Genomic DNA, 16,164 nt, shown 5'->3' on the forward strand with positions numbered 1-16,164 from the left:
AATTTTTCCACATCCTTCTTGTAGTGTGGGGCCCAAAACTGGACACAGTACTCTAGATGAGGCCTCACCAATGTCAAATAGAGGGGAATGATCACGTCCCTCGATCTGCTGGCAATGCCCCTACTTATACATCCCAAAATGCCATTAGCCTTCTTGGCAACAAGGGCACACTGTTGACTCATATCCAACTTCTCATCCACTGTAACCTCTAGGTACTTTTTGCAGAACTGCTGCCTAGCCGCTCGGTCCCTAGTCTGTAGCAGTGCATGGGATTCTTCCATCCTAAGTGCAGGACTCTGCACTTGTCCTTATTGAACCTCATCAGATTTCTTTTAGCCCAATCCTCTAATTTGTCTAGGGCCCTCTGTATCCTATCCCTACCCTCCAGCATATCTACCACTCCTCCCAGTTTAGGGTCATCTGCAAACTTGGTGAGGCTGCAATCCACGCCATCCTCCAGATCATTAATGAAGATATTGAACAAAACCGGGCCCAGGACCGACCCTTGGGGCACTCTGCTTGATACCGGCTTCCAACTAGACATGGAGCCATTGATCACTACCCGTTGAGCTCGATGATCTAGCCAGCTTTCTATCTACCTTATAGTCCATTCATCCAGCCCATACTTCTTTAACTTGCTGGCAAGAATACTGTGGGAGACCGTATCAAAAGCTTTGCTAAAGTCAAGGAATAACATGTCCACTGCTTTCCCCTCATCCACAGAGCCAGTTATCTCGTCATAGAAGGCAATTAGGTTAGTCATGCATGACTTGCCCTTGGTGAATCCATGCTGACTGTTCCTGAGCACTTTCCTCTCCTCTAAGTGCTTCAAAATTGATTCCTTGAGGACCTGCTCCATGATTTTTCCAGGGACTGAGGTGAGGCTGACTGGCCTGTAGTTCCCCAGATCCTCCTTCTTCCCTTTTTTAAAGATGGGCACTACATTAGCCTTTTTCCAATCATCCAGGACCTCCCCAGATCGCCATGAGTTTTCAAAGATAATGGCCAATTGCTCTGCAATCACATCCACCAACTCCTTTAGCACCCTCAGATGCAGTGCATCCGGTATCATTTAGTTCAAATGGTATCACTAAGAAAAAATTTTTTTAACAAAAATACAACTTTAGCTCCAGATGCTGTAGACACTTATGCATGTGCTTAACTGTGTGTACACTAAGTAATTCCAGTTAAATTATGGGACTACTCGTGACGAAAGTTACATACCTGCTTAAGCTTGCAGGATCAGGGCCTTAATTTTCCTTTTTTCTTTTTTGTAAAATTCAAATATGACACCTTATTAGCAGTAATATTTTAAAAATAGTAATTATAATTTAGTTAATTATAAAGTTTATTCTGAAGTTGCAATAGCACAATTTTTTGAATTAGTGTTACAAAACCTCAACGTAAATGAATGATTTAAAAAAAAAAAATCAAGTGATTTAAATCAGGTGCTTAAATCACTCCACCGAGAAATTTAAAGTGTAACTTGGTAGAAACATCATACTGTAGTTAAAGTAAAACCAGGGTCCCATTATATATCTGATTTTCATACTCTTTATTGTATTGTTGGAGAAAACCTATTTCCAGATATGTTACTTGATATAGAAATGCACAATGTATGGAGTTTGCATTGTTTTCTGAAGTTTATTCAGGACGAAGAGAGGTAGGAACTCTGCTGCACCTGTATCTAAGGTATTACAAAAAAAAATAATTTCACAATATCTGATAAAGAGTATCTGATCACATAGTTAAAGACCATATAATAATGCATGCACTTACCAATGAAATGTTATCTTTGTATTTTCTTGATTTATGGATGCTTAACTGTGCAAAATTAATGGTCTCTAAGTACTTTTGTGATGGATTATATATCTTTCTTTCTACATACAAGGCTGTCAAATTATTAAAAAAGTTAATTTGATTAATCGCAAAACTAAAAAAATAGTTGTGATTAATCACAGCTTTAATCACGCTGTTAAACAATAAACAATACCATTTATTTAAATAATTTTGGATGTTTTCTACATTTTCAATTATATTGATTTCAACTACAACGGAGAACACAAAGTGCACAGTGCTCATTTCACATTATTTTTTACTACAAATATTTGCATTGTAAAAAAGCTAAAAATAAATAGTATTTTTCAATACTGTGTGTGTGTTGGGGGAGAGAGAGAGAGAGAGAGTGTGTGTGTGTGTGTGTGTGTGTGTTGGGGGAAGAGAGAGAGATGTGTGTGTCTGTATGTGTGTGTTCATAGAATCATAGAATCATAGAATATCAGGGTTGGAAGGGACCCCAGAAGGTCATCTAGTCCAACCCCCTGCTCGAAGCAGGACCAATTCCCAGTTAAATCATCCCAGCCAGGGCTTTGTCAAGCCTGACCTTAAAAACCTCTAAGGAAGGAGATTCTACCACCTCCCTAGGTAACGCATTCCAGTGTTTCACCACCCTCTTAGTGAAAAAGTTTTTCCTAATATCCAATCTAAACCTCCCCCATTGCAACTTGAGACCATTACTCCTCGTTCTGTCATCTGCTACCATTGAGAACAGTCTAGAGCCATCCTCTTTGGAACCCCCTTTCAGGTAGTTGAAAGCAGCTATCAAATCCCCCCTCATTCTTCTCTTCTGCAGACTAAACAATCCCAGCTCCCTCAGCCTCTCTTCATAAGTCATGTGCTCTAGACCCCTAATCATTTTTGTTGCCCTTCGCTGGACTCTCTCCAATTTATCCACATCCTTCTTGTAGTGTGGGGCCCAAAACTGGACACAGTACTCCAGATGAGGCCTCACCAGTGTCGAATAGAGGGGAACGATCACGTCCCTCGATCTGCTCGCTATGCCCCTACTTATACATCCCAAAATGCCATTGGCCTTCTTGGCAACAAGGGCACACTGTTGATTCATATCCAGCTTCTCGTCCACTGTCACCCCTAGGTCCTTTTCCGCAGAACTGCTGCCTAGCCATTCGGTCCCTAGTCTGTAGCGGTGCATTGGATTCTTCCATCCTAAGTGCAGGACCCTGCACTTATCCTTATTGAACCTCATCAGATTTCTTTTGGCCCAATCCTCCAATTTGTCTAGGTCCTTCTGTATCCTATCCCTCCCCTCCAGCGTATCTACCACTCCTCCCAGTTTAGTATCATCTGCAAATTTGCTGAGAGTGCAATCCACACCATCCTCCAGATCATTTATGAAGATATTGAACAAAACCGGCCCCAGGACCGACCCCTGGGGCACTCCACTTGACACCGGCTGCCAACTAGACATGGAGCCATTGACCACTACCCGTTGAGCCCGACAATCTAGCCAGCTTTCTACCCACCTTATAGTGCATTCATCTAGCCCATACTTCCTTAACTTGCTGACAAGAATACTGTGGGAGACCGTGTCAAAAGCTTTGCTAAAGTCAAGAAACAATACATCCACTGCTTTCCCTTCATCCACAGAACCAGTAATCTCATCATAAAAGGCGATTAGATTAGTCAGGCATGACCTTCCCTTGGTGAATCCATGCTGACTGTTCCTGATCACTTTCCTCTCATGTAAGTGCTTCAGGATTGATTCTTTGAGGACCTGCTCCATGATTTTTCCAGGGACTGAGGTGAGGCTGACTGGCCTGTAGTTCCCAGGATCCTCCTTCTTCCCTTTTTTAAAGATTGGCACTACATTAGCCTTTTTCCAGTCATCCGGGACTTCCCCCGTTCGCCACGAGTTTTCAAAGATAATGGCCAAGGGCTCTGCAATCACAGCCGCCAATTCCTTCAGCACTCTCGGATGTAACTCGTCCGGCCCCATGGACGAGAAGAAAGTGTGTATGTGTGTGTGTTGGGGGATGATAGAGAGAGAGACAGTGTATGTTTGTGTGTTTGTGTTGGAGGGAGAGTGTGTGTGTGTGTGTGTGTGTGTGTGTGTGTGGGAGAAGTGTGTGTGTATGTGTGTTGGGGGAAAAGAGAGAAAGAGAGAAAGAGTGTGTGTGTGCGCGTGCGCGCGCGCGCACGCGTGTGTCTGTTGTGGGAGGGGGTCTGTCTCTTTAAGCAGAGCACTCAGGAGCTTGAACAGTCTCCAGTACCAGCACTCACTCCTGAGCCAGCAGCAGACAGGCTCCCCCTGTTCCCCAACCCCGGCTCAGTGGAGACCAGGTACATAGGCAGGGGGAGAGGGACACCTTGACATCAGCCCCCCTGCATCTCCCCCTGCCATTGCTGTGCACAGCAGACAGGATGCAGGCTCTCTGCCTGGAGCAGCTTGGCTAGAGGCAGCTCCATGGTGGGGGGGAGGGAGGGAGTGGCAGGAGAAGCAGTGGAGCATGGCAGCGGGAGGAGGGGACCCCGCCCTAAACAGGCACCCTGGGTAGTGGCTCCCCTCACTCATGCCTAAGCCTGGCCCTGTCCAGCAGGTGGCAGGGGGCTGGGCTCCTCTCTCACCCCTGGAAGGTGTTTAATCAGCTATCCCAAATTGCCGCAGCTGATGCCTCCCTCCCTGTCCGCCACGGAGTCCAGTCTACAGAGGTGTGTGATTAACACTTGTTAAGAAAATAACGTGTTAATTTGTTTTGAGTTAATCGCATGCGTTAACTGCGATTAATTGACAGGCCTACTACATACACAAAGTTTGTGTGTGCATGTGTGTAACAATCATATAGATTTTAAAAATATTTTATGTTTATTTGGGAATTTGTAATTATGTGTTAGTATTTTCATCAATTGTATCTTCTTTTTTTTTTTCAAATGAAATTTTATCAAATACACCAGTATAATTTTAAAGAGAACAAAAGTTAGGAACCCCTAGGGACTCACCAATTGCCATTTTCTTTTTAGGGTTTAGAGCAGTGGTTCTCAAAGCCAGTCCGCTACGTGTTCAGGGAAAGCCCCTGGCATGCCGGACTGGTTTGTTTACCTGCCGCATCCGCAGGTTTGGCCGACCGCGGCTCCCACTGGCTGCAGTTTGCCGCTCCAGGCCAATGGGGGCTGCAGGAAGCGGCCCGGGCCAAGGGATGTGGTGGCCGCCCTTCCTGCAGCCCCCATTGGTCTGGAGCGGCGAACTGTGGCCAGTGGGAGCCGTGATCGGCCAAACCTGCCAACACGGCAGGTAAACAAACTGGTCCAGCGCGCCAGGGCCTTTCCCTGAACAAGCGGCGGACCGGCTTTGAGATCCACTGGTTTAGAGTATATGGTTCATTGACATAAAAATAGTCATAGCTTAAAGTGAAACTTTAATAAACAGAAAATATTGTTAATAGTCTAATAATGGTAGTAAATGTTGCCAAATTTGAAATTTCTGCATTAATGATGTGTGATGATATTGCTTGCTAGCAAGACACTTATGTATATATAAGGAAATAAATGTGTCAAATTCCAGTGTTCCTATTTACTCTGTCAACACTGAGTTAGCATTGTCCATTCTAAAAAACTGCATTAACTAAGGACTACTTTCCTTGATAGGTAGTTTCCTATGTCTTTTACACAACAACAGATTTGTCAAGTTCCAATGGCCACAATTCATCTAAAGTCAACATTTCTCCAACACTCACTGCAGTCACCACATTCTCTATATTATTGCCATTTTTAACTATTTATTTTTCATTGACAATTTACACAATTTCTTTTAAAAACTAGGGAACTTCACAGAAAAAAAAACATTGTTTAATGTTAGTTAATGTTATTTTGTGCTACTTTAATAACATTTTCCTCAAACACTGAAAAGCTAAGAAATAAATAGCTACAGTTAACAACTACACTTCTGTTTCATAACCTACACCAAAATAGAACTTATCAACTCTTATCTATTACTATCCTCTTTCCACAACACATTGTTAACATCCATGGCTTCATAAACTATCATATAGCCTTAACTGACGTACATATGTACATACAAGGAATATACAAATGTTAAAGGTACAGCTCCTTTAAACATATGCTTTTCTTTTTGGATTTTTTAGAAAAAGGGGAACAACTTAATGTGTACTTTCTTAGAATTTGAAGAAAATGTTATTAATGTAGAGCAGAGCAACCTGAACTATTAACATTATTTTTTTCTATTCTTTTATGTAAGCACTACAGATGGCAAATCAGAGACAGTGACTAAAAATATTCGATCAGGCAATCTTGAAAGCAAACATTTCCAAGGAAAACTGGAGTCTTATAGATAACTGCGATGAGGATTATAAAAACTTCACTGATAAGTTGAGGCAATGCATGAAATTAGCCAAGAAAGAAAGACCAAAAAGAACGAAGGGAAGAATCGCCAAGGAAACGCAGAACTTGCTCGAGAAGTGGAGGAATATGAAGCAAAATGATGGTGACAAATTGAGTACTCCCTCCTCTGCAAGTTGATAAGAAGAAAACTAAAGGAGGACTTTGAGAAGTACCGAAATGAAAGGCTCTTAAAGACAGTTGAAGGTCGCAGAAGCCTCAAAAAATGGAAAAGGGAATTGACACTGTGCAGGTCAACAATAACGGCGCTGAAGAACAGGGACGGAAAACCAGTAATTGACAGAACAGGGATGGAAGCAGTCTGCAAACATTTCTATGCCAAACTGTTCACATCTCAGATAAATGTCCCAGTATCAACACTTCAAGAGACCAAAGAGCATGTACTCCCAATCCTCGTCAGCCAAGTTTGACAGACAGTTCACCAAATGAAGGAAGGAAAAGCCCCAGGTAAAGATGGACTGACAATCGAAATGATAAGAGCTAGAGGCCAAAACCTCTGGGAAACCCTTGCTCAGAGGTTCAGCCGTTACTTGGCAATGTAGAAGATACCATCTAGGTGGAAGCAGTCCAATACCATTCTGCTGTATAAGAAGGGTGATCATAAAGATCTAAAGAACTATCATCCAATATGCCTGCTCTCACATGTCTACAAGCTGTTCACCAAAATAATAACAAACCGACTCTCACAGAGTCTGGATGAGCAGCAGCCAAGAGGGCAGGCAGGCTTTCGAAGGAACTTCAGCAAAATGGACCATAGTTTCACTTTAAACCAGCTATTGGACTGCGCAAGGGAATACAAATTCCCCTTATGTATTGCCTTCATCAACTATGAAAAAGTTTTTGACAGCATAGAGATCAGTGCAGTGTTAAAAACTCTTGTGGAGCAAGGCATCGACACAAACTATATCAAACTATTAAAGGAAGCAAATTCTGACTTCACTACAGATATAACCTTATTTGCAAAAAGAAAAGGAGTACTTGTGGCACCTTAGAGACTAACCAATTTATTTGAGCATAAGCTTTCGTGAGCTACAGCTCACTTCATCGGATGCATACTGTGGAAAGTGTAGAAGATCTTTTATACACACCTTCTGTGGAAAGTGTAGAAGATCTTTTATATAACCTTATTTGACACTCCCCCTCGCATCCCAGTTAAGAAAGGTGTGAAACAAGAAGATACAGTTTCACCTAAACTCTTCACAGCCTGCCTTGAAACGATAATGAGGTGGATGAATTGGAAGGGTGGAATCAACATCAACGGAGAGCAGTTAAACCATCTCAGATTTGCAGACAATATTATGTTGATTGCCAAAAATATTATCAAACTATAGAAAATGTTGCGAGAACTCAACACAAAAAGCAGCCAAGCTGGACTTAAAATTAACCACTCCAAAACTAAATGTATGCAGTCGGATACCTTTCCAAAAGCCCAAATAACAATCAAGGGAGAACAAATAGAAGAAGTTGAGCAATATGTCTATTTGGTTCAAGAAATTAACATGCACCATGATCAGGAAGGTGAACTCTTGTGAAGAAAGAAAGCAGGTTGGTGCTCATTCAATTCTATCAAGGATGTCCTCCAAGGAAAAATCAACTAGGCAACATGCGCCAGCCTCTTCAACTCAACCATATTGCCAGCAATGTTGTACGGCAGTGAAACATGGGCGCTGACGAAGACAGAGGAGCAGCAACTGTCTGTCACGGAGAGGGCAATGGATGGAATAAATCTGGGAATTTCAATCCATGACCGAGTCCCCAGTTAAGTGATCAGACAGCAGAGTGGAGTGCAGGACATCATTGTTGAGGGAAGGCACAGTAAAATGCGATGGGCCGGGGATATAGCAAGGCTCACTGACAATCAATGGACTGCAGCTGTCGCCGAGTGGTACCCATTGGAACTGAAACAACCACTCGGCCGACCTCCAAAGAGATGGGAAGACTGTATCATGAAAAGACATGGCCGCACATGGAGAAGGAAGGCCTGGATATGAGAAGAATGGAAGACATGTTGTGATTGGCGCAATCTATACAAGGGCTGAAGGAGCAATCAATCAAGGTGACAAGATGATATACTCCTATTGTTCAGATGATAAATTATTCCTTAAACACATTCCACGCTAGATTCTTTGAAAGAAAGTCAGCATCTCAAATGATAAATATCAACAAAACATTTTAAAAAATAACGGTGACTTAGAATGCATTTTAGGTTGAGTAATCTGCTCTATTAGCTCCAAAAACTGCTGGAATATAGTCAATCTTAAAAGATAAAATACTTACCAACAAAATTTCAATGGTACCAAGAATATACATCGCTCCTGCAAAAGTTGTGCCCAAGTAAAAACAGAGTCCCACTGCTCCGCCAAACTCTGGCCCTAAAGATCTTGAAATCATGTAGTAAGAGCCACCAGCTGTGAAACAAAAAAAAGTAAAATTTAAAAGAAGTCAGCCACTGAGAGATGCACATCACTTCCTAGACAATATATTTGAGTTGCCACGTCAACTTAGGTCCCAAATTTAGATATAATATTTTTGTAAAAATCGTTTATTCCACCAAAATTTGGGACCTAAGTTAACCTGGCAACTCAAATTTCTGCTCTGCATGAGAAACAGATTTTTTTTTAAAGAAATTTAAATGGAAACAATATTTTTAAAGGAGTAGCATTCACCTGCAGTGCTTGCAACCAAAATATTATTTCATTCTATTCAAATATCAGAGCTAGAAAGTAAAAATAATTAGAAAAGGAATAAGAACAAATCAAATTGCTAACTATATTTTTAATTGTCTGACAAAGTTAATATAAAATACACTAATATCATAAATGGTAAAAGTAAATTAGACTATTCATATTGTTTCAGTTTTAATCCAGCTAGCATGGGTAACAATAGCAATGCAGACTTCAGTGTGCGTAGTTCAAGCCTGGCACAGACCCAGGGTATATAATTAGCTCGCTAGCCCACTCTTTGCTGTCTTCACTATCATTGTTACCCATGCTAGCTAGATTCAAGCTAGCTCAAGTAGGCGAGCCCATGCACAACTTTTGCTGTGTAGACATGCCCAAAGTTATAAGTAACACTGGTAAGTATATCTACATTTTTTTAATATATTAAATTTTAACCTGGCAATACTAGGTTAAAATGACTATACTAATAATAAGCTTTCGTGAGCTGTAGCTCATGAAAGCTTATGCTGAAATAAACAGGTTAGTCTCTAAGGTGCCACAAGTCCTCCTTTTCTTTTTGAGGATACAGACTAACACGGCTGCTACTCTGAAACCTATACTAATAATAATACTAGAGGTTTATTTTCTTATGCTTTATAGTGTGTGTAACATGGTACTAACTCAACATATTGAAATTAAAGTTAAAGTATTGGTCTGAATTCTGTTTTTTCTTCTCCCAACTCCTTCCCCCCCAACATCACCACACCTATGCAGGAGCCAGACATATTAAAGATCTACTCCTGAGTACTTAGATAGAGGTGGGGGTGCCTAATACCCTATGGCACTCTTCCAGTCTAAAGAAGCATAGCCAGATGGCCACAGCGTTCAGACAGGTGTGATCCCCCGCATACCTTATGGTATGCAGAAGCAAGCACTTGAGGAAGAGCATGTAGAGCCTTTACAAAACAGTCTTAAAGAGTGCTGATAAATGGAGGAAAGGGATATCAGTGACAAAGGGTTACAGAGAACAGAGGAGCATGGAATGGGACAAGAAAAAGAAGAGTCTTTTATCCATGCTAAAATGTTAAATACTCACAATTTTTAGAATTTTTTTAAAGCTCTTGCAGTTTCCAAGGCTGATACAATCTTCCTCCGCTTTCCCTCCATTAATCCCATATCCCATCCTTCTTCTGCAGTACACCCCCACTCCTATAGACCTGCTAAAATTTGCAAGAGGACAGCCCCCATTTTGATGAGCCTCAGAAGATCTGTTGCAGAAGGATTCCCCTCCTGTGGGTAATGTAGTATATACCAATCTTATTCAAACTTCTGGTGCTCATTCAAAAAGCTGGCAAATTCACAAACAAAACTCTGTTAAAAATAGCTAAGATTAAAAGAGTGTATTTCTTACTACATGTGGTGAAAGGAGCAATGAAGGTTTAAAGATTCACCTTTAAGAATGAGTTTGAAAGACATAGTCTTTATGCAGATTTACAAACGTGATATATTTCAAAAAGTCAGAATTTGAAAGGCATTGATTCTTCAGTGTATAGCTATGTGAGACAGATCAACATACAAGAAAGATAACTAAAACCTGTGAATTTTGAAAGGTAAAAAATTTTCTGTTTGTGATATTAAAACTATCTCACCAGGTTTTTATAGGATTGTGCATCACTCTGGTATGTGAGTGCTTTCCATGATAATGTTGAAGTTTGAAGGACAGATTGTTGAGAATCCATAACATTAACTAAAGAAACAGTCATTCATAAATTATAAGGCCAAAAGTGACCATTGTGATCACTTAGTCTGACCTGTGTAACATAAGCCATTGCACTTCCCTGAATTAAGTAGATATCTTCCTACATCCTTTCTCGATCATTGTGGACAACACCACCATCCTGCCTATTACTCAGGTCTGTAACCTAGGCGCCACCTTCAACTCTGACCTCTCTCAAGGTTATCACATCCAAGCTATGTCTAAATCTTGTCAACTCTTCACACATAACATCTCTGAGAAACAGCCTTGCCTTTCCATCCATACAGCTAAAACTATGTCTAGGCTCCCATCATCTCACATCTCAATTACAGACAACATGCTTCTCCCCATAAACATCTGAAAAACTCATTAGTCTCTTTCAAAACCCTTCTTTGTTGTGATGTCTACAGAAAACTTGACAACTGTTAGGCTGTTCGTATGCAGAGATCACTGCCTATCATGATGATGCATACTGTCTCATTGTTGCCTCATACTGTCTGTATCCATCAGCTGTCTCTTATTTTTATTGTAAGCTCTTCCGAGCAGGGACCATCTTTTTTGTTCTATGTTTGTAAAGCACCTACCATAATGGGGTCCTGGTCCATGACTAGGGCTCCTAGGTACTACATTAATACAAGTAAATAATAATCTTCAGAACTGCAGACATTACTAAGTCACAAATGAAAACCCTAATTGAACCAAGAAAATAAATAAAGAGCAATTGGTGTGGAAAAATAGACCAGACTAACTTCAATACCTGGAAGGATATTGGAACACGTTATTAAACAATCCATTTGCTCAAACCTAGAGGACAATAAGGCAATAAGTAAAGTTAAGATTTGGTCACAGGTATTTTTAGTAAAAGTCAGGGACAGGTTGTGGGCAATAAACAAAAATTCACAGAGCCTGCTGCTTTGCCCTGGGGTCACTGCTCCAGTGGCCCCAAGGCTGACAGCTGCTCCACCCTACCACTGAGGAAGTCACAAAGGTCCCAGAAAGTCACAGAACCGATGACATCCATGATAGAATCATACCCTTAGCAATAAGTAATAGTCAACATGGATTTTCAAGAATTAATATTGTCAAACCAATCTAATTTCCTTCTTTGTTAGGGTAACCAGCCTAATGTATGGGGGGAAGCAGTAGTTGTGCTATATCGGGACTTTTGTAAGGGTTTTGGCACATTCCCACAAGACATTTTCATGAGAAAACTACAGAAATATAAATGAAGTTATTATAAGGAGGTGAAAAACTGATTGAAAGACGATACTCAAAGAGTAGTTATCAATATCAAACTGGGAGATGTTTCAAATGGGGTCTTGTAGGGGTCTGTCCTAAGTATGGTACTGTGCAATATTTTCATTAATGACTTGGGATGATGGAGTCGAGAGCATGCTTATAAAATCTACAGATAACACTAATTTGGGCGAGCTTGCAAGCACTTCGGAGGGCAAGATTTGAAGTCAAAATGATCTTGATAAATTGGAGAATTGGTCTGAAATCAATAAAATGAAATCCAGTAAAGACAAGTGCAAAGTACAGTAAAAGCTGTTTTATCTGGCACATCACCAATTGGAAAGTTCTATAAACCAACATTTCTGATCTTCATTGAAATTCCAGTTTATAGTCCAGTTGGCGCGGGACCGGCAGGGGGTTGGGGCACAGGAGAGGGTGTGGAGCACAGGCCCTGGAAGGGAGTTTGGGTGCGGGAGGCGACTTGGGGCAGCGGGTTGGGGTACGAGAGGGGGTGCAGGTGGGTGCCAGATCCGGGGGGGTGGTCACCTTGGGCGGCTCCTCACAAGCGGCGACCTGTCCCAGCTGCTCCTAGGCGGAAGCGCGGCAGGCACCTCTGCACACTGTCTCCACCCCAGGCACCACCCCCACAGCTCCCATTGGCCATGATTCCCAGCCAATGGGAGCTGTAAAGCTAGCACTTGGGGCTGGGGGCAGGCAGCGTGCAGAGCCTGCCGCGCCTCCACCTCAGAACAGCCGGGACAGGTCACTGTTTGCAGGGAGCCACCCAAGGTAAGCGGCCCCTGGATCCGGCATCCCAAGCCCCCTCCTGTGCCCCAAGCCCCTTCCCACACCCAAACTCCCTCCCAGAGCCCGCACCCCAGCCCCTCACCCCATCCCACACCCAAACTTCCTCCCTCTGAGTTAACCTGCATTTTTCACTTACTGGCATCCCCCATTACCCCAACATGCCGGATAACACAGCTTTTACTGTACTAGGTTTAGGAAGGAGAAATCAAATATATGAATACAAAATGGGAAATAATTGGCCATGCAATAATACTGCAAAAAGGGATCTGGAATTTATAGGGGATCACAAATTGAATCTGAGTCAACAGTGGGATGATGTTAAGAAAAAGGCAAATATCACTCTAGGAAGTATTAACAGGAATGTCGTATGTAAGTCATGGGAGGTAATTGTTCCACTCTACTTGCAATTGGTAAGGCCTCAGCTGGAGTATGGAGACATGGAAGTTCAATCTCTATTAGCCATTAAAAGGTAAGATGACCAAATAAAAATGAGATATCTTACACAATGTAAAACAAAACAACATGCCAAAGGAATTGGACTGTACTTTTGATTAAATCAGTTGAATTAAGGACATATCTCCCCCATTTGTCTACACACCAATGTTGCCCCACCTATTACAGCACCATTTGTACTCAAGATCAAGTTAGTAGCATTATGCCTATAACCATTATCAAATCTGGATTTTTGGAATGCTAAGTGATATGTTCAAGTAGTAGGAAAAGGATGCTGCCATCGCTGAGTGTACTGTAGGTAGTACCAGACTATTGAGAATTCACAGGAGCTACTCAGATTCAGCATGGAACTAACATGCATGGAGAATTTAAAAGTTATAAAGAAAATCAGTCAATCAAACAAAATAACTGGGCACATCATATGGTGGTACTAGAAAAACTATAATGTTGTGAATATGCCTAGATCAAAGGAAATTTAATAACACTATGAAGACACATTTTTCAATTTCAAGAGATTTATAGTAGACGGAATGACACTAAAAATACCACTGTTGGCTGTATCCAGAGGATTTTGATGTACACAAATTGATGTCAAAAGATTCTGGCTTCACAGGGCACCAAAGCTTCAAAAAACACAAAAGCCAGAGGAGCACTTGATTGACATTCAGTGTGCAAGGGGAACATCAAAATTACTCACTGATGACAAGACTACCATAGTAGAATTGTTGATGGATATTACATATTCGATTCTCCACCCCTATTATCTCCTATTTCTGACTAACCTCAGTTTTGGAGATGTCAGCCAAGCTAAAGACTTCAGGTCAGAGGACTCTTAAAACTCTGTCAATTAGGGAAAAGCATAACCATGCTCCATCAACTAAGACAATGGGGTTCAGAGACAGACATCTCTCAGAGTTTGGAATCTACATGAGGCCAAAAGTAGCTTTACTTGGGTGTGTCCAAAGGTAAAGCTCCATCTCAGAATGGGGAGCAGTTGTAAGGAGCCAGGGACTAGAACCTGAGTGGGCAGAGTCTGGGACGCTCAGTGTTTCCACAGTGTCACCAGGAGGCCATGCAGAACCACAGCCAGGGAGCACTGTGAGAGTAGGCACTGCAGGAAGTACTGCCCAAGAGACCCAGGGTGACAGTACCCTGAGGGCCTCTGACTGTCCAAATGCCCTATTTAACCCTGGAAGGTGTCCCAGATTTCAGGCATGCTGGGACTCCAGACCTTAGCTCATCTCCTAATCTCTGTTCTCCGATTGAAGCCTGACTCTGACCCTTACTCTTTCCTCCTGACTGCAGGCTGGTACTACCTCTGATCATAGGCAGTGTGTGATTCCTGCATTTGGGGAAGCTGGGTGCGAGTGTAGGAGGTTCTCTAGAAACGAGGTTCCCTAGAAATGGGGGGGGGCACGAGTGCCCAAAATGTGGCTCCACCCCCTGCTCTGCCCAAGGCTCTGCCCCCATTCAACCTCCTCCCCCAGAGGCCCCACCCATGCTCCATCCCCGCACCACCCCATACCCTGCTTGGTCCCCTCCCCCAAGGTCCCCCCACCTGCCAGTTGCACCTCTCCACCTCCTCCCCCAAGGCCTCCCACCCGCTGTTTGCTCCTCTCCAACCCCTCACCCAAGGTCCCCCTGCCCACCACTCACTGCTCTCCGTCTCTCCCCACCCCATCACTCGCCCTTAAGGAAGGTAAAAAGTGATGTGGCCCTGGGCCCCCCGGTTCCAGTGCCCCTTAAGTGAGTTGCTCCAGCATCAGCACAGCGAGAGGAGGAGTCCCAGCTAAAATCACTCTCTTCTGTGATCCAGGAGAAGTGCATACAGTACTGGATGAATGAAGCATGAAGTTCTGGAACTGTAAAAACACTTTGCACTTCCAAAGCACTTTCCATCTGATGACCTCAAAGCGCCTAACAAAAACCAAAGAATTAAGCTACACAATACCCCGGTGAGGCAGGCAAGTCGTATTATCCCTGTTTTTCCAATAGAGAAACTGAAGCACAGATTGATTAAGTCACCTATCCGCGGCCTTTTTAAATCAATGGAAAGACTCCCATAGAGATCAAGTCTTAAATGACGGATCCAATGTCACACTGAAAGTCTGTGACAGGACCATTAATAAAAGCCCAGACCTTCATATTCCTAACTGCTTTCAACACCAAACCATGCTTCTTTCCTTAAATTTTACTTTCCATTTCCCATATCTGGAAAACAAATGAGTCTCTTTGAAGGGACTCTTAGCTGATTACTGAACAGACTGTGCCTGTAGGGTAGTTAATTCAATTGTATTTGCGGTACACTTCTTACAGATGAATCCAGCAACTATGATTTCAACGATTCCTTGTTTTACACAAAAATGTGTGATTTTGTCCTTTTACAGGGACAAGGTGGGGGAGGTAATATCTTTTATTGGATGAACTTCTGTTCGTAAGAGAGGCAAGCGTTCCAAAAGCACTCCCACTTTTAAAAGTGATGGGGCCCTGCCCGCCCCCTGTTCTGGCACCCCTTAGCTGAGTTGCTCCAACATTGGCACAGCAGGAGGAGGAGTCCCACAGCTGGTCCAGCCAGCAAGCAGCAGAACCACTTTTAAAAGTGATAGGGTCCTGGTCCCCTGACCCCTCCCACGCCGTTTTGGCATCCCTTAGCTGAGTTGCTCCGGCATCAGGCTCTGACAGTCCCAACAAACTGCTAAGAAGTGCTCTTAAGGAGTTTTTTTTACAGCAGATACATTTTTCCATCTGCATGCCCATCTCGTGTCACTTAAACTACACAATTCCAGTTTCACTCCAAGCATCTTCCAGGCCTCTAAGTAAGCATGGTGTGTGTTAGGTTGTGAAAAGAAGGTAAACAAGCCCTCTACAGTGTAAAAAAATCCTGTTGCTGTCCGGTTTACTTTGCAGGCCTCAAATAAAATGAAATTCAATTTATGAGCCATTCAGTGTCTAGCAGTGGGGTGATGTTGCAGCATTTTTTGCTGTACTCCACTTACATTACCTGCCATTACAGTGGCCCCATGATAACACTGTGCTTTA

General features: G+C 42.6%; 1 protein-coding gene across 1 annotated transcript in view; it reads right to left on the bottom strand.

The window, feature by feature from the left end:
* Positions 1-16,164, bottom strand: part of SLC12A7 (solute carrier family 12 member 7) — a 321,321-nt gene that overhangs the window by 109,785 nt on the left and 195,372 nt on the right. Inside the window, exon 6 of the mRNA XM_074945079.1 lies at positions 8,491-8,621. Within this exon, the coding sequence (XP_074801180.1) occupies positions 8,491-8,621 (131 nt within the window). The remainder of the gene's footprint in view (positions 1-8,490; positions 8,622-16,164) is intronic.

Source organism: Natator depressus, chromosome 2 (genome assembly GCF_965152275.1).
Source record: "Natator depressus isolate rNatDep1 chromosome 2, rNatDep2.hap1, whole genome shotgun sequence".
Classification (NCBI taxonomy): Eukaryota; Metazoa; Chordata; order Testudines; family Cheloniidae; genus Natator; species Natator depressus.